This window comes from Vidua macroura, chromosome 11, assembly GCF_024509145.1.
Source record: "Vidua macroura isolate BioBank_ID:100142 chromosome 11, ASM2450914v1, whole genome shotgun sequence".
Taxonomy (NCBI): Eukaryota; Metazoa; Chordata; class Aves; order Passeriformes; family Viduidae; genus Vidua; species Vidua macroura.
In genome coordinates this window covers 15,507,128-15,530,406 of record NC_071581.1, presented here as the reverse complement: position 1 = coordinate 15,530,406, position 23,279 = coordinate 15,507,128, and the positions used below count along the sequence as shown (strand labels likewise).

Below are 23,279 nucleotides of genomic sequence, written 5' to 3'. Positions count from 1 at the left end.
CTGTACTGGGCTGTACCTGTCCAGATGGGACTGTACTGCACCATACTGGGCCATACAGGCCTCAGCTGGGCTGCACTGGATAGTACAGGAGTGGGAAAGGTTGCACTGTGACTCTGCCAGCATCAGCACCCTGAGACTGGTTTCCAAAACTGGGAGTGGGGGAAACAACCCTTGAGATGTCCCAGAGGCTTTGGCAGTGTGTGGGAGGGGTGAATGGAAGGGATAACTGGGAGGTACAGTGTCCCCACCCAACCTGCCTGCACTCTGCTCCCCAGGGATTTTCCAATGACCCTCATTCCATAGGGGCTTTCCCAAATGCTCCATCTCTCTTCCCCACCCAGCAGCCATGTCCTCTGTGGGATCAGAGTGTGGGGATATCCCCCTCCTCCCTGTCACCCCACAGCCCACCATGGGATGGAGAAATAGGGGCTTCACTCTAGCAGTACTTGAATTTATTAGTAAACTGTTCTTTGGTAAATGATAAAAACTCAAGAGACCAAAGGAATGAAAACAACACTCCCGCAAAGAAAAAAAAAAAAATAATGTCATTAAACAAACCAGGCAGATGGGAAAAAAAAAGTTTTCCCCCCTAAATGGGATTTTAGCAACCTACAGCAAACCCAAGAGATGTTGGGGGAGCTCTGCAGTGATGGGGGCTCCCCTTTGTGCTTGTTTTCGGGGAGGAGGAGCGTGGGCTGTGTGTATGGGGGTCCTACATGGGGGGCTCATTGCAGAGCACCATCTCCAGTTCCTTGCGGTAGAGTTTGCCCCCGTCGGAGAGGTTCATGATGCTCTTCCTGTAGTTGGTGAGCTGCTGGATGTTCATCTCCTGCAAGGCATAGGGGGCAGTGGGGGTGGGCATCCCCTTTCTCCCGGGGCAGTACCCCCAGGCTGAGATTACACTCCTCCCAGTTCCAGTGCAGCTTCCCATGAGGATGCAGGGTCAGCACTCGGACCAGCATCTCCTCGTCCCCATGGAGCATGGACATGGAAAGATGCTGCTGGGAGATGGGAGAAGGAACTGGGGGGCTCTGGGGGTGGCACCCAAGCTCTGCCCCCACTTACTTTCTTATTCTTCTCATACAGGTCTTTCAAAAGTGCATCCAGCTCATTCTCATCAATGAAGCCATTTCCATCCTGGATAGTGTGGGAGGGACATCAACAGCAGGAAGGACACAAGCCCTGCAATTCCCCTTTGGACATGGGCATCCCCAGACCCTCACCCAGCACAGCCAGAGGTAAACCCAGTTCTCCCACCCCAAACCAGAGCAGGGAATTGCCCCAACCAAGACCATATGATTTGGGGTTATTTTTTGCCAGGTTACATTTATTTGGGGTGGTTTCCCATGAGCTGGCTCCCTACCTTGTCATAGAAGGCAAAGATGGCATTGAACTCATCTGAGGACAGCTTCATTCCCTGGGAAGTGACAAGGGAATGAGAGAGGTACCAGTGTATGAGAGAGGGGTTGGAGGTACAAGCAATGGGAATGGGTTGTTTTTGTTGTTATTATTAGCAGTAGGAGTAGTATTATGTTACCTGAAACTTCAGAAGAAAGTTTTCTTGCACAGGCAAAAGTCTGAAAAACAAGAAGGGCAGGGAAGAGCGGGAAGCAGCCAGGAAAAGGCATTCTCTTAAATCACAGTGATGTTTTGCTCAGAAACATGAGTAAATTAAAGAGGAAAACAGTTTTCCCTGGAAGCTGAAGCAGACTCTTCCTAAACATGAGCATTTCAGGTGTCTTTCCCTCCCCTGCTCTTCCTTCTCGCTGCCCGTGACCTTACCGGGACATCTCGGAGAGGCCCAGCTTCCCATCACCGTTCATGTCAAACATCCGCAGCTGTTGGGATACAAACAGTACCCTGTCACTGTCACCTCCTCCTCCCCTGCAAGCCACCCACCTGGGGTGCTGAGACCCCTGGTGGGGACACAGTGCCCCAGGTCCCACTCACAATGGTCTGTGTGTACTCCTGCAGCTTGGGCTCATCGTAGGGCCGGTTTGCCTTCTTCAGCAGGTCCGACAAGAAGCCCTGGGAAGAGAGGGTTTTGCTGGCTGTCCCCATCCCTGACTGTCCCAGCAGGGATGTCCCACTGGCAGGGACCCAGCCCAGCCCACCCTATGCCCACAGCCCACCTTGAGCTCGTTGGCTTCGATGTAGCCGCTGCGATCCGTGTCGTACCTGCGCCAAGCCTGCGGAGGGACTGCCATGAGCCTTTGCAGGGGCTCGTGTCCCCCACTCCCCCCTGACGTGTGTGTGTGTCCCCATAAACCCCCGCTGAGAGTGTTCCCCACCATCCTAAAGGAGATGGGGCCATCTCACAGCTCCCACTGGCATCACATGCTGTCCCTTGGGGCTAGATGCTTTTGTTCAGCCCCACACCAAGAGTTCAAGCACCTTTATCCTCATGTCAGTATGCAAGACCAGGTTTTAATATTTAATAATATTTAATTGCATCCCCCAATTAAACAATAGTGTCTGCTCACCACCCCCCCTGCCCCCAAGATCATGAGGTGCTCCTCTTTCAGCCTTCCCCTCCACCCAGGGTTCAGTTTCCATGTATAAGCTCCTTCCTCTCCAGGATGCTGCACATTCCCTTCCACCCCCAGCTATGTTTTATTCCCCATCTGCAATTTCTCTCCCACCTGCGTGGGTTCACTCCACGTAAGGACACAGCAAGGTTGTGGGGTGGCCCAGAACAGTCTCGGCTTCGGCACATCCCTTGGGCACTTAGGAGCAACCATGAGGGGAAGTTTACAAAAAAGCCCCAAATCCTTGCCTGGAGGCTGGGATGAGGCACCCAGCTGCCCTGAGAAGTATCCAAGGGGTGCTGAGAACCGAGAAAACTCAACACACTCCTGCTCTTCCCTAAACCAGCATTGCCTCCCAGTGCTGAGTTAATGCCAAGAGTTTTGGGGAGACCAGGGGAGGTTTGGGCAGTTCCAGCTCCCAGTTGTTTTCCCTTGGTGGAGCTGGACTGAATTCCCTGGAGATCCCCCAGTGCAGCCTGTCCCACTCACCTCCATGAACTCTGAACTGGAGCCCACATGCTGGCGAAAACACAGCAGAAAATTCTCCTCTGTGGGCAGGATCTGGGCCAGCTGTGGGAAACACAAGCATGGTGGAATGGTGGAGGGGAAACATGAGCGTGGGGGTGGAACATGAACAACCTGGTGTTTGACAGGTCCAGCACTGCTCACCTCTGCCATCTCGATTTTGCCATCCGCATTTTTGTCATATTTGTGCATAAACTCCTTCATCTTGTCACCCAAATTGTCCTTCTTTGAGTCCTGTCAGTAAGGAGAGAGGGAATGGGAGCATTTTCCCCATTCCCTGTGCTGGTCTTCTCTCGCTTTCTTCCCAGAGGAGTCCCAGTCCCACTCATGAGTGCCCAAAGGAGATGGGGCCGACATGAGCATGAGTCTTTGGGCACAAGGGAACAAGGGAAGGAGGGAGCAAAACCAGAAGATGCTCTTACCACACCCGCCCCCTTTCTTGCACTTTCCAGCTCCTGGAAGAAATTTTCCAGCTCTTTGCCTTCAATGTAGCCATTTCCTGCAGGAGGAAAAATATGCAGTAAGACTTTCACAGTGTCAGAGCACAGGAGGAGAGGGACAGATGCTCCCAGGGTACACGGCACTTGTTCTCTCTGCACCAGGACCTGGCTCCAAGGCAACTGTGTCAACAAGGAAATGCCAGCCAATGTTGATGCTGAGTGTTACACGTACTGGTGATGCCCAAATTTGCCCAGGTGACACACAGCCATGGACTTGCCCCTTGCACTCATTTGTGGGGCACAGGGGACTTTGTTCATCTTGGTCTTTGCTGCATTTTCTGTATCTAATGCTTAAATCAGATGCCTTAAATAAAGGCATCCCATCCTGTGCAAGCATCTCCCAATCAGGACTGTCTCCTCTCACCACGCTGTGGGGGCCACAAGGGCAAATGGGGAGCAGAGGCAAGGCACCCAGCACAGCATCCCCCCATCCTGGGTGCAGGATCAGCCCCAGGAAGGGGTGACCCCACTGTCAATCTCCAGCATGGCCAGGAGCTCCAAAAGATCCCTTATCCTGTGTACCTCGCACCTCTTGCTGCCGGTATCTGTGCTGAGATGTGGCTCCTCTGGAACCCAGGGTATCTGTAGCCCTGCCCTACCTGTGGGATGCTCGATGGCCAGACGGCTCAGCCAGGGCTCAGCCACACATGGCTCCCACAGTGCTGGCCCTTAGTGGCTTTGGGGGGTGGCTGCTGTGCCTGGAAGCAGCAGGGTGACATCACAGCTGGAGATAGCAGTGAAGACACTGGCTCCATGGTGCTGTCAGGCAAGGTGTCACCTCCCTGCCAGAAATCCTCCCTTCCAAGGACATCTGGACACAGCAGAGGGATGTTGCCCTTTCCCCTGAAGTGCCTGGCTGGGGGATAGCCAGAGCTCTTCCTTGTGAATATTTCCCCCAGGACTGCTCCACATTTCAGCCTCCAGAGGCTTGGACCACAGCTCCCTGCTCTGCACCACCTTCCGCATTATCAAAACCTGCAGGCTCCCCAGCAGCATCTGTTCCTCACTGCTACACAGCAGCTGGGAATAACCCATCCACATCCCAGCTCAAAGCACTGGGGAAAAGCCAGGGTACCTTCCTATTTGGTGACCACATCCCAATGGATGAGCAGCATCCTTCCCGGGAGGGGATGAAGGGCTTGAGTGATACTGGGGTGCTGGTGTGAGCCACTGAGGTACTTTGGCTTCCCACTGCTCTTCCCAGGGGCTTTGCTTTTGAGGGTGCAGGAGAACCCCAAGTGGCTTTGAATTCAGTTGGGGAAAAAAGAAAAATCAACAGGAGTTTTGAGCTGGGAAAAAGGAATAAGGCTGAGAAAAGCTGGGGCCAGTAGCTTGGCTTCCTCCAAGCAGCAGCTTGGACAGGTCTGATCCATGTCTGCAGAGCAGTGGGATGTGGAGTGTCATGGAAAATCCCCTCCAGAGAGCCACAGCCAGTCCATGCAGCTCCACCTCAGAGCCTCAGGGCAGCAGTGGCTGGTAAAGTGAGGACATCAAAGACATCCAAGGGGACATCTCTGGGGCATGACAAGCCTTGAGGGGAAGCAGCTCAAGGCATGGAAGCCACATTGAAGGGGTTTAAATGCAGGGATGAGCTTGGGTGAAGTAGACCCATGCACAGAAGAATGAACCCCAGGTCCCTCCATTGGCACAGGGAAGCAGCCAGGGCTGTTGGAGCTCCTGCGTGGTGCAGCTGAGCATTGTCCTTGTCAAGGCCACCTTTCCCGACGCCCGAGTCCCTCCTCTCCTGGGCACCTGCCGTGCTGCAGCTCGACAGCCTTGCCCTGCCTGGGGGCCGTGGGCCAAGCTGGATCCGTGCCTGCCGCGGTGGTTTGGAGATGACAGAGCACATCCAAGGGCACAGTGGGAAGCGCTGCAGGGAGGCAGCTGGACACCCACATCAGGAGCTGCCCACTCCCGCTGGAGTGCCACCTTCCAAACCCCTTGGTGGCTGCTCCAGTGCCAGCAGTGACAGGGACCTGTGTCTGTGTCCCCGATGCTGTGAGGCTGCAGAGGGGGGACCCCAAAATGCAGCCAGGAGCAAGCTGAGCTCCAGTTCCAGCAGCACAGCTGGGGAGGCTACATGATGCAGTTCCCAGGAGGTTTTTGGTCCCCAAACTCCCTGCAGGAACAGGAGACAGTGAAGGACAGGAGCTTTCCCCTGGGCTGCTGTTCCCAGCAGGCTGAGCCTCCTTCGTGGCACTGCAGAGCTGGAAGAAACTGTTTTCCCACAAAACAATGCTGGTTTTTGCATTTCCCCCCCTTTTTGGGGCTGACAGAGGTAGAAACAGGGATGTCCTGCCCAGATGTGACTCCGTGGGAAGGTGACATCCCCATAGCGGACACGGTTTTTGCCAGCATCCCCAGGGAGAGGTTTTGGGAGGCTGGGGAGCAGGCAGGCAGAAACCAAGCACTCCAGACGTGGAGGGACCGTTCTTGTCACTCCTGGCAAGGGGTGGCCCTGGGGCCAATCTGGTGACTGTGCTGCCCCACTCCTTCCAGGTACCAAGTGTGGGGCACTGCCGAGGCAGGGAGATGGAGAGGACCGAGCGTGGACACTGGGCACCCGGGAAGGGCAAGATGCCCAGAGCAGCACCCAGAGGTGACACCAGCCCCGAGCGAATCCCAGCTCTCAAGGCACCCGGGGGACGTGTCAAGGAGACCCAGGATATCCCGGGCTCAGCTTCCCATGGGCTGAGGGCTCCCAGTGGGGTCCAGTTCTGGGGCTCTCCGTCCTTTCTCGACGGGGAGGTCCTGGGGGACTGATTGCTTCCCCGACCCCGGAGCTTCAACCGACGGGGCTGCGCCGCGGAGACTCTCCATCACCCCGGAGACTCTCCATCACCCCGGAGACTCTCCATCCTGGAGTCTCTGCATCCCAGGGGCTCTCCATCACGCCGGGGGCTCACCGTTACCCCCGGGCTGCGGCAGTGGAGGCTCTATCCTCTCCTCCGGGATGTCCAGGGACTCTTCACCACCCCCCCCTTCAGCCCCGCGCCCCCAGTGATGCTCAGCCCGCTGCCCTCCCCGCCGGTTTTTTGAGGAGCGAAGTGTCCCGCGCGCCCCGGGACTGACCGTCCGCGTCGAAGTGCCGCCAGATGTCGAGGAACTGGGAGGCGGTGAGTTCGGCCAGGTGGAGGTGCGGGGCCTGCTGCGGGCCGGCCATCCCGCTCCCGATCCCGCTCCCGATCCCGCCGCTCCCGATCCCGCCGCCGCCCGCAGCCGCCTTTTATACCCGCCGCCGCCGCGCCGCCCGCCGCCGCCAGAGGGCGCCGCCGCTCCGGGACACCGGCCGGGCACGGGGGACCGCGGGTACCGGGACAGCGGGACAGAGGGACAGCGGGACAGCGGGACGGGGGGACACCCGGACAGCGAGACACCGGGACTGGAGGACACCGGGATATCGGGATACCCGGACAAGGGGACACCGGGACCTGGGGGCACACGGAGAGCGGGACACACGGACAGCGGGACAAGGGGACACCCGGACATCGGGATACTGGGACAGAAGGATATCGAGATATTAGGATACCAGAACATCGGGATACAAGAACATTGGGACACCAGGATACCAAGATACTGGGACACCTGGACATCAGCATACCAGGACATTAGGACACCGGAATGCCAGGACACTGGGATACCGAGACACCAGGATACTGGGACACTGGGAGCAGCACTGGGCACTGGAGTCGGCAGCCCGTGCCCTGACACTTGTCCCTGCCTTGTCACCTAACCCTACTCTCTCACCTACCGCTGTCCCATGACATCTACTCCTGCCCTGTGTCACCTATCCCTGCCACTTACCCCTGTCCTACATCACCCACCCTGCTTAATGTCACCTACCCCTCTCCTGACACCTAACCACCCTGTCACTCTGCCCTGCTGCCTCTTCCTGCCTGTCACTCCATTCCTTCCTCAAGTCTCTGCATCCCTTCCTGTGCCACTGAGTCCTACCCCAGTCACCATGTCCATGCCCTGTGTCACCACATCTGTGTCATTGTCCCCCTGCCTCATAGCAGCTTCACGGCTTATGATTTTCTGGTCCTGGCAGGAGGAGCAGGGCAATGGCAGTCCCTATGTCACCACCACCAAGGGACCATGCAGTGGCCACAGCAGGGCTGTCACTTGCACCCATGGCTGGAGCGAGGACACAAAACATGGACACTGCAGCCATCTTTTGGAGGAAAAACCAAGTAATCCTGAGTTCAAGGCTCTGCCATCCCTGCTGGAGTAGGGCTGTTTGGGGGATAGAAGGGATGCTCAGCCCAAATCACATTTCTCACCCTGGCTCCCCTATGCCGCTCACCAGCTCGTTGCAGGATTTTCTTTTCCCAAGTTTTCCCAAACGGCAGGGAAGTTTCCAGGCCCAAACAAAACAGCCACACATGGGGTTTGTCACTGGCTCCAGCGCAGCCTGCCCAGGGGAAGCGTTGCCATGGCTACAGGGGAAAAAAAAATTCAGATCCAGCAAGAAGGCTGAGCTGATGGAAGTGCTTAATTAAAGATGAGAAGGCATCAGGGAAGTTCAGATGTGCGCAGAGCGGGGATGCAGTCAGCAGCAGGCAGCTGCTGGGAGTTATTCGGGGCACTGCCCATCCTGCCAGGTGCTGGTGCCTCTTATTTTTGTATTTTGGCTAGAACAACACAAGGGGTGAGGTGCTCCCTCCGAATGGCAGGGGCCTGGAGGAGCTCAGTGCAGTGGAGATGGAGCCACACCTGGGCTCTAATGCTGTGGGAAGCTGAGGCAGGGCAGGACACAGGACCTCAGGCAGGGGAAGAGATGCTGTGCCAGCATCCCATGAGGAAAGGCACACTGGGACACCAAGCAGTGCGATGGCCTTCTCCTCTTCCCTGCTGCACAATGCAACCTTCAGGCACACATGGGATGCTGAAGGGTGTCCTGTGTATTCCATTCACATTTCCTGTGGTTTGGCACAGAAATTAGTCAAAAAAAGCCTCTTTTTTCCATTATTGCAGCACAATTTTCCCCAGCAGAGCCCATTGCTTTACTGTCCCACACCCTCCAGAGCTGATTTTTCCTGGGGGCTGAGAGGGGACATTCACTGCTTCTGCAGGGCTGGGTTTAGGGATGTGTCCCTAGTTGTACCCAGGCAGGGGAGAGAATGGGCACAAGGACCAACACTGGTTCACCATCTGCTCCACAGGGAGCAGAGCTCCAGCCTGGCACAGGGATGGCTCTGGGTCACCAGCCATTCATGTTGCTCCATGACACCCACCTCTCTGCTAACAAAAAGCCAAGGTTGCTCCAAGCTGGGACCTGGGAGCAATATTTGGGCTCCAGGTTTATTCCCTCTCTTCTCTGGGGAAATGCTTCCCCAAGCTGCCTCTCTGAAGCAGGTGGTGGTGCAAAAGGGGCTCATTGCTGTAGGAAGGGATTTGCTAAGATTGAGAAAGACTTTTAGAGAGGGCTGTGAAGCTTCAGGAAAGGAAAGCAAGGGGTGGTTGTGCTGCTGTTTGAAGCCGTCTCCCCCATGGGTGTCCAGGCACTGGGATGTCCCTTCTGTGGGAGAAAAGGCTGGATGGTTTCCTCCAGCCTTCACCCGTAGGCTGGATATCAGGAAAAGGTTCTTCACCCAGAGAGAGGGTCACAGTAGTCACAGCACCAACCCTGACAGAGTTTAGGAAGCATTTGGACAACACTCCTGGGATGATGGGATCCATCACATCAACACATGATGGGCTTCTTGGGATGTCCTGTGCAGTGCCAGGATTTGGACTTGATGTTCCTTGTGGGTCCAACTCAGGACAGTCTATGATTCGATCTGAACATGCCATCAGGTTTTGGAAAGAACAGACCATCATGCTGCTTACAGAGCCAGGACTTAATTCAGCAACACTCTGAGATCAACCCACAGCCGTGACCCACATCGCTCCCCCTGCTGCACATTCATCACAGCAGGGGAGAGTTTAGTTCTTTCCTGCAAATGAAATCCTTGCAGAGAAGACATAAAGCTTTTGGAAAAAAAAGCCAAACAACACACCACTATAGCAGAATCTCCTTAATTCAACTGCAGGTCTTCAATAAAGAGAAACATCTAAGGGAAATTTGATAACTTCAAGGCACACGCTCGCTGCTGAGCTGAGGCAGCACAGATTTTTAAAAGCTTTCTGATTTACTTTTAAATAGGAAAGAATGCAAAAAGCAAACCTCATGTAAAAAAAAAAAAAAAAAAAAAAGTGGGAAACCAAGGCTTGCAAAGGAAACAGGATGAATCACACCATCAGATTTTTTGGGTCACAGGGTTGTTTCTCAGATAATCACATAATGATCACAGCAGAGATCTCTACTTAAACACTCATGATATGGTCCAGCCAAGGGCTGTGGCAGAGGTTTCTCCTCTTAGCCTCAAACTTTTATGTGAATCTCACATGAAGGCATCAATATAACACCTCTGTCTTCTCCAGGGGACTGGAAACAGCAGGACCCTGTGATCTGGAAAGATTTCTCTGTATTGATGAGCAAGGAAAAAGCAAAGGCTGGCACAGAGGATGAGGCAGACTGGCTCATAAGTCCATGGCTGTGAGTGAGTAAAGCAGGAGCTGTGCCAGCTCTGCCCTGCACTGACACAGGTGTTCCATGTGTCCCTTTGCCATGGGCACAGCCACGTGCTGGTGGCATTCCCTAATCAGGCAGTACTTGGGCTCACTGCCAGCCACAGCACTGAGACAGCAAGGATCATCATGTCATTTGGGGCTCTTTTACCACTTGCCAGGTGCCCTAGCATCTTTCAGCTTATCCCTATGACCACAATGCCCTGGAATTCAGAAGCAGGTAAGTGGCACAGAGTACAGGAATGAAGAAAGCTGAGGTTGTCATTTCAGCCATGGATGTTGCCAGAAACCACCAAAAGCACTACACAAAAGGCAGAGCATGAAGGGAACTGTGTCCTGCTTCCAGCATAGGTGACTTACTGCTCTGGCATTACCACAGCCCACTGATTTTCCAGCTGCTCAGAAGTTAAGTTGAGGTACTTTGGTCCTTAGTATTTTTTCCATAAGTTTGTCAGACTAGTGGGATCAGTAAGAAATACCTGTGCCAAGTTCTGGTCAAATGTTGGTCCTGCTTATCCTGGACTTTGAGTTCTGGTCCCTCAGGGAGGTGGTTCTGTGGGGTTTCCCTGGGTTATCCTCCAGCCTGGGGGTTGGGTATAGGGGGAGCAGTTAAGCACCTCCTTTCTTTCTAATCAGCGGCATTGGCACAGCAAACTAAACCAGAGTTTTCAGGATCACAGCAGGTTTTATTTCCTCACAGTTCCTTCCCCACACATCTTGCCCATCTTGCATCACCATATTTCAGACTTTTGAAATTCATCAGCAGTAAAGGAACCCAAAATTGTATTAAAAATATCTCCAAAGCCAGATGAGCTCACTGTGTTTTGTATTTCCCCTCTCACCTGCAAATGAATAAGATCCTTTCCAAAGTACCCAGGGCATCTTCCTGTTACCATTGACAGGTACAAAAATCAGGATGTTCATGCAAAGTTTGGGCCATCCAAGCCAACTCTGGCCAGCTGAAAGAAGAGCCCCAAACTATTTAAGGGCTCAGATGCAATTTAGATTTTTTTTTTTTTTTAACAGACACAATTTGCTGAAGATTTAGCTGTACAGTGATTTTCAGGTTCAATTTCAAGTTGCATTTCAGCTGTATTCAGATACAAGAGCATGGTATCTGCCTCCAGTGCAGCTGGAGAGAGGAGCAGACCTGGCCTGCTGAAAGCAGGTGCTGCTGCCAAGCTCCTCATCATCTCAAACCCTGCCTGAGAAGTACCAGCACAACAGCAGGTTTTTTTGGATGCTTCCCTTCACATCCCAGCCCAGCCTGACTCTGATTAATTAATGGAGTTTGCTGAAATCCCAGCCTTAGCTACTCTGTCTGCTGCTAGCTACTGCAAACTGCACAGCTGCCTTCCACTCCCACTTGAGAGACTTTGTATTTACCAAGTATTAATTAGATGAATGTGAAGCACCATTTTCTAGGCAGGAGAAATTATCTGCTCTCTCCCTGCCCTGTAACAAGCTCATACTGGGACAAGTCTGAAAAGAGAGCAGGTAGAAGTGGCTCCTTCTTGCTCTGCACATCTGCCACTTTTCATATTTCCCTGCTTGTGTTGCCCCCCTTGACAAGCACTTCACTCCTGCTTGATCTGGAAACGGAACAGCATTGTGAAAGATGGAGCTGGAGCCTCTCTCCCTTTGCAGACCACCACCAGAACTGGTCCCAGAGACTGTCCTGACAGTCAGACCCACAAAATGGGAAGAGCTGCTGTCTCTGAGGGCTCCTCCAAGTGCCAGGAGCTGCTGAACAAGTGAGTCTGCCAGGAAAGCACAAGCAATGAATCTTTCCCTTCCACAAATCCTCCAGACCAGGCTGGGCAGATATTTCTCAGAGCTGACCACAGGTAACATTGCCCAGGAGGAGACAAGGGGGCCAGCCCAAGATCTCCCCTACACCTGAAGTGCTACCATATAATGGAAGACATTTACACTGCAACTGTCCCTCCTGGTGGCAACATCTGCACTATGGATACTGCAGCTGACACCAGTAATTGCAGCATGAAAGGCTTCAAGCGAATACCCATCTGGAAAAAAATGGGAGAAATGTCATGGAAGGCTGAAGGCTGTGATGGAGGGCAAGTGTCAATGGTAAACAACTGGTCAGCTAAATTTAGGAAGGCAGGTTGGGAGCTCTCCATGACTGGTTGAGTGTCTTCAGTTCAGACCACTGAGTCAACTAAAAACATCAAGCTATGACAGTGATGGGCTTTATAGAGAACTGCAAGATAAATGAAGGGGAAAAGGTTATCTCATAATTACTGTCACTATTTCACATCCAGCTGCATCCACAGCTCAGCTTGACCTTTGAGGAACAATGAATAATGCACCATTCTGGTGAATGTTCCCCCTTTCTTGACAGACCATCAGCAAACTGGTAAGGGACAACCTCTCCTGTTTGTCCTTTACTCATTTGGTTTGGTTCTTTTGCTTTATGTAAGAGGACCAAGAAAGTCTCAGAAAAATATCATACCTATTTCAAAATATTTCCCCTGTAATTTCACATTGCTAAAATCCACAAATCATTGGTGCTCCAAAGTCTGCTGCAGGGACAGCAGCCAAGCTCATGTGAAACATGGGATTAAACACATCTCTCTGTCTTTGGGCACCAACAGGAAACCAGTCTGCAGTGCTGAAGCCACCGATCTCCAAGACATCCAGAAACTGATCCAAACTAGGGAGAGATAAACCTGGATTCTGTTTCCAGCTTGGCAATGTTTACATGGTGCACAGGTAAGCCATGCCTTGTACTGAGCTGAGTTTTCATGTCCTGCTAAACTGGGCAATGAAACAGAATAGAGAGGTGTGAGGAGCACTGGGGATGTGCTGCATTGTAGCAAACAGCTACTGAGCTCTGCAGCTGGTCATGAGGTGCCAAGGATGAGGAAAGAGTGGGCTTTCTGGGAGTCCTTCTGGGAGGGGAAGTCACACAACCCCATGGCAATGCAGTGGTTTTCCAAGCTGTAAAATCAATTGCAATTCACCTGCTCTGCACCATTGCTTGTTCCAGGCAGATCTCATCTTTATCCTGGCCCATTTCATGTATCCAAAACTCAGTCTTTTCGTGGGCTTCCACTGACTTCAGACCAGGCCCTACCAAAGCAGGCCCAGCAGGCACCAAGCCCCATGACCAACTCTTGACCTGGCTCATGTGCAGTGAGGAGCATAGACTTGGGGCAGGAGAGTGTCCCAAGAGAGACATCTGGAGGTCACAGTCTCTGGGGCTCTGCTGACACCGGGGTTTGGAAATGTGCCAGAGCATTGAAGTGGCAGTAAGCTGTTTTGGTCGCTGGCTACTAATGAGGGGATCATCCTGGCAAAATTCAAACCGAACCTCTGCACCTAGTCAGATAAAGCACAAAGACCAAAAGGTCTATTTAAAACTGGGAGAGAAGGGAACAGTCCCACCAACAGCTCTCTCCCAACACTTGGTAGTGTTCACACACGTTATGATATGAAGGATTAATGGCTGGAGGTCATAGAGAGTTTGTGCTTTCCCCCAGCTTCCCAAGGAGGTGGGTGACCAGTTTCTGCAGGGCTTCAGCCCGGACCACCGAGATGCGCAGCACTTCCTCGTGGTTGGCTTTCTCTTGGCTGTTGTAGCTCATCACCGCTTTGTTGGTGATGAGGGAGATCCCAAGGACTCGGAGGCCACAATGCCTGGCCACAATTACCTCTGGGACAGTGCTCATGCCTACAGGAGGAGAGGAAAGGACCAGAATAAGTCAGGATTTACAAAACAAGATCTCTCCAAGGCTGCAAACAACAATCCTACCTCCAAGCACATGCCCTTGTCTCGTTCTCCCCAGCTCTGTGTCTGAACTCTGTAATAGTTAAAGGCTGTCATATGTACAAGGTTCAAATAGCTGCAGACTACAGTTACAACTCTGCTCAGCACAATAAACCTCCTCCATTTGATCCTTGTGCCACAGCTCCCTCCTCAAGATGTGTCAGACTGCTTGCAGACTTGCTAAGGAAGTACTGATGTGCTGTGTCATTTGCCTCTTCCTTGGCTAAAAAAGCTATTGCAAATAAAAATAGCTTTGAGGGGAGCTGAACCCCTTTCCTCACACACAACGAATCTGCAGGTATTAATATACAGACTTCCATGAGCCAGGGGTCATGGAAGGAATCATAGCTGGAGGAATCATATCGATCATGGCACTTAGTTTTCTTTTACACAGTTGGGAAGGTATCCACGATTACCATCCCTAAACAAGACTCATAAGGAAGGCTGGTTTGTAGAGAAAAATCACAGTGAAAATCTTTACAATGTCAGAATTAGAAGACATATACTAGAAAAATACTTAATTTTTATTGAGCCCCACTCAGTCCTCCTGAAGTGGAGCCATCTGAGCATGAGAGACTTTGTGTTTGGGAAATAAACACAAAGTTGTACTGGGATCCCTGTCCTGCTCAGCTGTAAGCACAGGGACTTTATGCAGATCCTCCCAGGAGCTGCACTAAGCCACTGCAGAATGAAGCAGAAATACACAGAGCTCATTTCTCTAGCTCCAGGAGACTTAGAGAGTCAAAGACTGAAGCAAGTCAGCCTTGAGCAGAATTAACTGTTCAATCCATGTGCTCAAAGAACCCGGGCAGCCCAGCCTGGCAGCTCACCCACAGCATCAGCTCCCAGCGCCTGCAGCAGGCGGCACTCGGCGATGGTCTCGTAGCAGGGCCCAGCCTGCAGGCAGTACACTCCTTCCCTGGTGAAGCTCAGGAACCCCAGCTCCTGTGCACTCTCCATTGCCAGCCCAAGCAGATCTTGTTCATAAGCATCTGACATGCAGGGAAACCTCACTCCAAACCTGAAAGGCAGTAAAGAACACAGCTGTGTGATAGTGCTACTGCTCCCTCCATCAGAGTTCAGGGATGGGTCATTCTTTAGAGAAAAGGGAAGTGTTAATTGCAGACCTGCTATGGATGCAACCTCTCTCATTCTGCTCTTATCATCAGGTAATTCTGCTATCAATCATGGAATAGTTTAGGTTGGAAGGTACCTTCAAACGCCATCTCATCAAAACCCATGCAGTGAGCAGGGACATCTTCAGCTAGATCAGGTTGCTCAGAGTCCTGTCCCACCTGACCTTGAATGTTTCCAGGAAGGGGGCACCTACCTGGGCGTGACATTCCTGCTAGATCTAGTCATCCAAGACTGTCAGCACACAGAGCTTATGGCTCTTGGAAGGTCTGGCACTACTTCCCTTCTGCAGGAACCCTTCTGGAATGGTCTTTCAAGGGCTCCTGTCTCTAGGGAGCACTGATGGCCAGTCCTCTCTCTCCTCAGAAACTGCTCATGATGTCTATTAAACATTCCCCACCAGAGTTGCTGCTCTGAGGCACAGAGTCCCTCAGGCTGTCCCTGGATGGGGGTTTGAGTCCAGCCTGATGGAGCATCTGTCCCTACATTTAAGGCCCATCATAGCAGGCAGCTACTTTACGTCTTGGAACTCCAGGGCCATATTTTAGGTAGCTTTCATCTTCTGCTTCAAGACTGGGTCTCTTGCTTTAGGTCTTAAAATAGCAGCTCAGTCCTGCTTCTGATGGAGTGAATCCTACTCTTGACCCAAGGAGAGCAGAAGTAGATGGCAAAGATTGTTATGCTGCCACTGAGGAAACCTGGAAAATAAACTCCCAGCCATGTTCACCAACACACTTCAATACGAGTGGACCAGGTCCCTCATTTATGCTATTAAAGCTTCTGCTTGTTTACATGTTCTTCCAGACGAATGCTTAGGGTAGTAGGTGGCTTATTTTGTTTTTATAAACACCAAATATTATATAAATAAAAACAAACTTCCCCTTCTCGTCTAAGGTAATAAGTATTCATCACCATGAAAATTGCTTCCCCTCTCTGAAGGATGGCCAGCAATGCAGAAGCCCAATCTCTAATTTATTAAAAAAATATTATTTCCACATCACTTCATTGCCTCTAGTTTTGCTTTGTTGTGCTTAGATAAATCCTTCCTGGTAGCTCAGCTGGACAGGATTTTCAGAGTTTGCTCAGCTAAATCTCTGCAATACTTTGAAACCTGATTCATAAAGACCTTTTGCCCATTTTGATGCCTTGGTCAGCAGTACAGAAGTCACCTCCCAGAGCACTGCAGTCTTCACCAAGAAGCTGCGTTTTGGAGGCAATGAGGCAGCTATGCTGCCTTTGAACGCTGTCCAGATGCAGTTGTTTGATTGGAGTTTCTCCTCCTGCTCCAGAGCAATTATGCAAGTCCAGAGAGCTTTAAACATTCCATGTAGCTTTTCTGCTTTTGATCACTTTCCTCCAACCCACGGCAATACCTACAAAAATGTAAAGATGTTCCACTTCAGATGGGTACTGTCCTCTTGCCATGGAATCGCAGCACAGTGATTATTTCCCCTGAGGCAGCTGCCAGCACCTTTCAGATTCTTTCAGAAGCAAGAGCCAGGTCTGCTGTTACATCAGGAAGGAACTAACTGAAAACCAGGCAGGCCACCTTACTCTCTGCAGAGCTTTCTCTCTGGAAAGATCTGAGGACAATCCAGATGCCTGCCCTGCAAACACATCCATTTTTCACGATGGGCCTTCCACCTTACCAGTCTGATGGTGTCTTGGAAGGATTTGGGGATCATAAATTCATATTTTAAGGGACCTTGAGGTCATCTAGTCCAGCATCTTGCTCAAAGCAAATTCAAATCTGTTGGCTACTGCAGTTCACGGGTGAGAATATGTTAGAAGCTCCTCTCTGCACTCTCAGTAAGGTAAAGATTCTGCTACACAGCCAGTACAGGAAACCTGACTTCCCAGTTCAGCCAGCAGCAGGTGGCTCTTGTAGATCTCAAGGTCTCTGAAGAAGCTGCCAAGACAACCACCTCTCATCAGAGCAATGCCTTCAGTGAATACAAAGGCATTCCAGTTTAAAGACCTGGATACAGCAGTGGTGATCAGGAATTTTAGAGGTTTCATCTTTGCTCTGCCCTCCACTTACTGCCTGGCCTCTGCTGTACCCATTCCATCACACCAGAAATGGCTGTTGATAAACCCAGGCTGGAGACAGCACAGTTCACTGATTGCTCAGTTAAGAGGAACCAACAGAGAGAGGGGCTGATAAGAAGAGGAGCAGTGGGTGTCTTTAGCAGATGTACAGCTGGTCATGTCAGGAGAAGGATCAGAAGCCTACTTGTACAAAACAAAACCTTCTGGGGGTTTGTGTGTAAGCTCCTTGTAGGCTTGTAAAAGTAAGCAACAGCCAAGGGAAGGCAGGGCAGGCGGCACAGCACATACAGCTATTGCTGTAACTCTTCCCTTGTGGTTACCTGGAGCCAAACTCTGCCTCTCAGTAAATATTTGTCAGCAAGCACAACTGGCAGTGCCAGCCCATGGCTGAAGGAAGAAAGGGTTAATTGGTAACAGTGGAGCTGATGCCTTCTTACCGCTCATCATTTGGCCCACGCAGGGGATTCTGCCCTCCCAAGCCAAACAAGCTGATGTGATCCCTTATGAACATGATGTCCCCCACTTGGAAGTGGGGATTCAGTCCTCCAGCAGCATTTGTGACAATCAAGATCTCCACCCCCAGGAGAAAGAACACCCTGATGGGAAAGGTGATCTGCAAGAACCAAAAGCATATGTGCAATGAGTATCAGAGTCAGCAGACAGCTACTGCTACTACATTTGTAATATCACAATTTGTGGATGCAAAGAGTCTACATATGGAGACAAAACAACCTGCTGCAATTTTAAACAGTCCTCTAATTAAATAGAATGTTAATGCTTTTTAAACATATTAAACGTAATCTTGCAATAACACAAAATCTTGCATTAAAATCCAAGACCACAGTTGCACTAAGGTCAAATAAAGGTGGTACAGAAAGAACATGCAGATAGTTTTTGCTCACTGCCAAGGTCTTGCAGAGATCAAACCACTGTGCTGATTGAAGTAACTATTTATGCACATGGAGTTGGAGAGTAATCCAAAGCTAAGGAACAGTTGGGAGCTGGAGAAAAAAGAAATTAAGAAGTTTGATTTTGAGGAGTCATGAAGGAATTTGGATGATGCCTGCTATCAATCAAATGCTACTGTGAGCAAAACATTTCCTAGTAATGGACACCACTTCTTCAAGAAGTAAGTTAATTTTAATAGACAAACATGTCTTGATAAAGCTATCTTTGTACTGAGTGGTTTTAAAATAGCTGTTTTTCTATAAGAAGGTGGGTGGTGCCAAAAATTACAGTTTCTATCCAAATGCAAACAACCTCAATGCAAAAAAGGGAAAATCACAGAGCTATCCAAATTAAAAAAAAAGAGCCAATAAATAAATATTATTGTTGCTTTCTAGCAGAAAAGTACATATATGGTAGGCAACATAAATCTCCACACATTCCAGTATGTTAGCTGGGAGGTTATAGCAGCTTGCAGTACCCTGGGAACTTTTTCTAGGAAAAAAAAAAAAAAAGCTGTAAACTATATAAATGCAATAGAAGATTAAAATAGATTATTCTTATCAAAGTTTTCTCGTTGCTGATTTAAATCATGATTAAACTGACTAAGTTAAAGCATGTAAATTAATCTGCCTTACATGATAAACTATTTCCCCCCGTGAGAGTAGCAGGGTCAGCCAATTTGTGTGGCTTTGCAGCATCCCCTTCACCCAGCAGAAGCCAACTACCTCTTGGTTTAAACTCCCAATTTAATTTTTTTGAGGGCAGATCTGAAATCTAAGAAAGACTCATTTCAAGAGCAATGTAAGTTCATTGCAAGAGCTAGCATCCTGCAGCTGGATAGCAAGGCAAGCAGTCACTTCTGCAGCTTTTACAATACATCTCCCCTACGTGAATATTTTCCTTAAGGAGAACTCACCGTGCTGAGAGAGTAGCCTTCGTAGGAGTGGAAACGTCCCTGCATGCACACGCAGGGCTGTCCATTCAGCTCCCCAAACACCAATCTGCCAACATGCCCTGACACTGGAAATTAACAAAGGCTCGTTTTAGTTACAGGTCTCAAGGAATTTTACTTTAGAGGGATCTGTTAGTTGGTGATTTTGCTTTGCTGCAGGGCCAAGCACTGCAAAAGCAGGAGCTGGAAATCAAATAAATAAATACCTGTATCTGTGCTATGATATTGATGGTTTTTTTTACTGTGAACACACATTTCACCAGTGTGGGACTGGTTTGCAGACTTGAGTAATCCCTGCCTTGAGGCTCTGCTGCAGGCTGCTGGTGGGTGGGGTGCTGATAGCCCGAGTTGTGCTCACCTGAGCTCCGTGGGAAGTGAGGGATGTCCTCATACAGGAAGACTTTCCTGTTATCCAACACATCAGACAGACCTCCCAGCCCGGACCCGCAGACGATGGCGACCCTGGGCCGCTGGGCAGCACGGGCACGCAACCAATCTGCTGCTTCCTTATACACCTCGTAGCTATTTCTGCAGGAGGAGAACAGGTCAGTGAGACTGTTAGCTCATTCCAAGAACAAGCTTGAAAGGATAAAAGTCCTGAAAAGATGCAGAGAAAAAGAAATTTCATCAAGACTATAATAATAGAAGCTTCACTGCTATTATTGAAGATGCATCACTTTTAATCTCATGTATTTTACCCCTGACTACAGGGAAACTATTTGAATCCCCTTGCTGGTTTCATTCTGTAGATGAAGAATGGCTAATGATACCTAGATCACAGAAGTGTCACAAGGCATAACCACTCCTGCTTCTGATGGGCTCTGGTCTCTCCTGAGTTACCAAAGAAAGGGAAAAGCACAATTAGACTGAGAAATTCCAACCTATATGAGTGTGCATGGGGATGTCCAGCCTGTGATGGGGAAATATAAGTGTGTGGAGCTCTGAAGACACCTGAACAACACAGCTGAAATGCTGTGCTGATGAAGGAGTAGGCACTGTCATCTGCAGTAGGTAAAGATTCAGATAAACTTCTGAGACATGGGTGAAGCATCATCTACAGAGATGGAGAAGCCAATCTCTGTAAGTGTTGAGTGCCATCAGCTCCCACTACTTCCATCTAGACTGGTACCACATGTCAGACACCCACTTTCTCGATACCTCGTGCCTTCAGTACAGAAGGATAAACATGGAGATTGTACTCAGCCTCTTTCCCACAGAGTGGGCATGGGATCACACCTGCAGTCCAGACATAGCCAAGAGGCCCAATGACATCAGACTCCATCAAAACAAGTGAAAACCAGGAATTTGGGCTCCAGAGTTTAAAGTGATTCAAGAGGGGAACTCGGCAAAAACCTTGGTTAAAAAAAGTCTAATGCAGCAGGGAGCCCCATTGCCTGAAGGTGGGATAGAAGTTGGCATTACAGTGCCTGTTGTACATCTGTCTCATGGGAAAGGAGAAGAGTTCAACTTTTAACCTCTTAGCCCAGTACTCAGATGCCTTAATCACAGTTTTGAAACACAATCAATAGCAAAATAATCCTATAATCCTGTTTCCAATAGGACAATGCAGACACTTTCTGATGTCAATATCAAGGTTGATTGGAAACTATCCTCAAAAGCAGGAGAACTAATAGCAGTTCTTGGAAGCAACTCAATCATTACCATCGGTAAGTAGAATAAATGATTGTACATAGTAGAGGACTGGGTCCTGGAGTCAACCCACAGGCAGGGGCAGCTGTTCTCTGTATGAAATGTTGATCTGATTATTGAGAGGTGAGAAAATCGGATACTGTGAGGCTGCAGGTGATGTAAAATTGACTGGAGGTGCTGATAAGCAGTCACTATCTATCCAGGAATGTTTCTTTTGGTTCTTTTTTATCAAGTCTCTTTTTTCAAGAGGTGTCAACCCTAGTAATGCTGTGATGCTGCTCTCAGCAGTCTTAGAGGACAGACAGAAAAGCTTAGGGAGTGCTGCTCCTCACTCCAGGAGATCTCAGTCCACTAAGAGGATTTGACTGTCCGTGTACAACTGGTTCCTCCAACTAAAGTAGCAAATACTGAAACCAAGGTTCTCAATTCTATGCTTTTTCTTTCTTTATACTGACAGGGTCAGTAGTTATTGCACAGGTGTTTTTTGTGAGCATTTAGCCTCTTAACTGTCTAGTTACTACTGTAAGTCCTATCCAACATAAGATACATCAAACTTACGGTCCTAGTTATAAACTGTAATGTCAAAAACACCCAAAAATGTCATAAACCTGCAATCCAATGGGAAGAAATAACTTCCATACACATAGATTAAAATGAAGAGTCATACTTAGCTGAAGTACTTTTCAAAGGGAAAGCTTGGAAATGAGAGAGTTTATTTACCATCACATACTGAATTTTCTAAGTGCATCATGAGCTCCTGAAATAAGCAGGAGCTGTGAAAATGACATTAATAAAGACTACACTTGACTACGTTATCACTTGCTCCCAGACAAAAGCTTTAAAAGTGTTTTACATACATTAATGAACAATTCCCCCCAATTTCTCTGTTGAATAACTGTAATACTTGTTTAGAAATTCAAGGGAGCCAAGAGAATTTCTATGTAATGCCCAAGGTTTTGACATACCTGTGGCAGGCATGAGAAAAGAACAAGGTCATCTGCTCTTCCTCATGACCATAATACTGCTTGTTTCAATATTTTTTAAAGTGCATAAACCATTGCAAAATAACATTAAAGAATGGATATTATTCCTATATGCTCAGAAACTTTAGGAATGTGGGATGGAACCCATTCAATGTCTGCTGAAGACATCAGGACTGAGTGAGCTATGCCAAGTTACAGTGAATTTTTTTCCTTTTAAACAGAAGATATTAAAATGCTTCTTAACCAAAGAAGTAAATCTCCAGTGCTGCATATGTTTCCTTGCCTGAAAGGAGCTCCAGCAAGTGCACAGGGGCCTGGCAGAGCTTTGTCCATCCCAAAGGCTTTGTGCACATCAGAGCTGTCCCCAGTGCTGAGAGCACAGTGATGCCAAAATTAATCTGCTTGCAGTATTTAGTTTTCAGAAACCTTCCGGATGACATCAAAGGGACTGGCAAGCACTGATAATTTCTGAATGCAAGGGAGATACCTGCTCAGCAGGAGCAAAGGGGGAATTTGACCCGTGGGTCACCAAGCAGAGTGTTGGGCCTGGAACTGCATGAGCACAAGGCCTGTGCAAGCTTTCTGACAGCTTGAATTAATACATGTAGCACAAAGGCCCCTCTAGCTACTCTAACAATGCACACCTAATAATAGTGCTCCGGAGCATCGTTTTGGATTAAATCACAGGATCAGCTGAAAACACAACCCCCTTTATTGTGATTGCTGTCATCCACTGGAGAAACACATCTGTTGCAAAACACAGGACTGTCACCAGTGACAGATCTTTTATGGCATGAAAAAAACCTCACTCTTATTTGCTTCTAAGTTGGCTGAAAGCAAATCTATGTAAAAAAGCAGACATATCCCAATAAACAGCTAAAGCATTATGTTTGGGGGCACATGGCCATCCGTATTCACAGTCTGTGCCTCTCCACAGGAGATATTTGCCTCTTCTGGGCCCATAACCTCTCCCAAGGTCACCTACTCGCTGCCATATTTCATAATATCAGCACCTGCACAGGCAGATGGCCAGATTCCTCTCCAATAATAAGATGTTTACTTCTGAGCAGCCTTTGTCTGACATTTATTGAGTGCCCAGTAGAAAGGAAACAAGGTGAGGAAAAGCGATGTAATTTTGTTAGCCCCATCCAGCTTGGACATCCGTGCATCCCCTATTTCACAGCACCTTACCTGTCTTCCTCAGCATAGGCCATCCTCCTCCTCTCTGGTTAACCAAAAGAAGGGGATGGTTGCTGGAAATGGAGCTGCAGGGTTTTATTTGACCAAAGAGCAGAAGCCTATTGAACCTGCAGAAGCTGCTGCTGTCTCTGGCAGTGAGTCAGGGGAGTGTGTCCCAGCTTCCCTCTGCTGTCCCCTGAGCATCTCTAATCCCTGAGTAGGAGGGGCATGGTCAGGACATCTGCTTTTCTGGCCTCACCCCACATGACACACATGCTCTAGAGCTCTGCAGAAAGCTTACATGCATGCACACACACACTGTAATGCAGATTAAGCCTAGAAATTTCACACGCACGCACACAACTTTTCAGCGGCTGACAAGGGATCTGCCTGGATTTGCACCTCTTGCATCACCTGGGGACCAGCTGGAGTCACCTGCTCCTGTGCAATTCAAACCCCTGGGAGTGT

At 49.5% G+C, this 23,279-nt stretch overlaps 2 protein-coding genes across 2 annotated transcripts; both read right to left on the bottom strand.

The window, feature by feature from the left end:
* Positions 1-435: 435 nt before the first annotated feature.
* CALB2 (calbindin 2) lies at positions 436-6,739 on the bottom strand. Its single transcript, XM_053987757.1, has 11 exons — positions 6,626-6,739; positions 3,476-3,552; positions 3,198-3,287; positions 3,018-3,098; positions 2,133-2,189; positions 1,951-2,028; positions 1,783-1,838; positions 1,538-1,577; positions 1,364-1,417; positions 1,066-1,137; positions 436-829 (listed from the first exon to the last, which is right to left on the bottom strand). Exons 1-11 carry the CDS (start codon positions 6,714-6,716, stop codon positions 713-715), a joined length of 813 nt encoding a protein of 270 aa, XP_053843732.1. The 5' UTR covers positions 6,717-6,739; the 3' UTR covers positions 436-712.
* A 6,786-nt stretch (positions 6,740-13,525) lies between these two features.
* PNP (purine nucleoside phosphorylase) lies at positions 13,526-22,846 on the bottom strand. The gene is made up of 6 exons (XM_053987758.1): positions 22,824-22,846; positions 19,358-19,527; positions 18,964-19,067; positions 17,537-17,712; positions 14,747-14,937; positions 13,526-13,820 (listed from the first exon to the last, which is right to left on the bottom strand). Exons 1-6 carry the CDS (start codon positions 22,844-22,846, stop codon positions 13,603-13,605), a joined length of 882 nt encoding a protein of 293 aa, XP_053843733.1. The 3' UTR covers positions 13,526-13,602.
* Positions 22,847-23,279: the final 433 nt, after the last annotated feature.

What these genes read in the sequence shown, in the direction of transcription:
- CALB2 (XM_053987757.1), bottom strand. Translation starts at nt 6,716, where the DNA reads ATGGCCGGCCCGCAGCAGGCCCCGCACCTCCACCTGGCCGAACTCACC. An exon ending in GGCCTCTCCGAGATGTCCCG is followed by an intron (nt 1,578 to 1,782) that starts GTAAGGTCACGG and finishes CTTGTTTTTCAG; the next exon opens with ACTTTTGCCTGTGCAAGAAA. An exon ending in TGTATGAGAAGAATAAGAAA is followed by an intron (nt 830 to 1,065) that starts GTAAGTGGGGGC and finishes TATGCCTTGCAG; the next exon opens with GAGATGAACATCCAGCAGCT.
- PNP (XM_053987758.1), bottom strand. Translation starts at nt 22,846, where the DNA reads ATGGCCTATGCTGAGGAAGACAG. An exon ending in GCCTATGCTGAGGAAGACAG is followed by an intron (nt 19,528 to 22,823) that starts GTAAGGTGCTGT and finishes CTCCTCCTGCAG; the next exon opens with AAATAGCTACGAGGTGTATA. An exon ending in TCACTTCCCACGGAGCTCAG is followed by an intron (nt 19,068 to 19,357) that starts GTGAGCACAACT and finishes GTTAATTTCCAG; the next exon opens with TGTCAGGGCATGTTGGCAGA.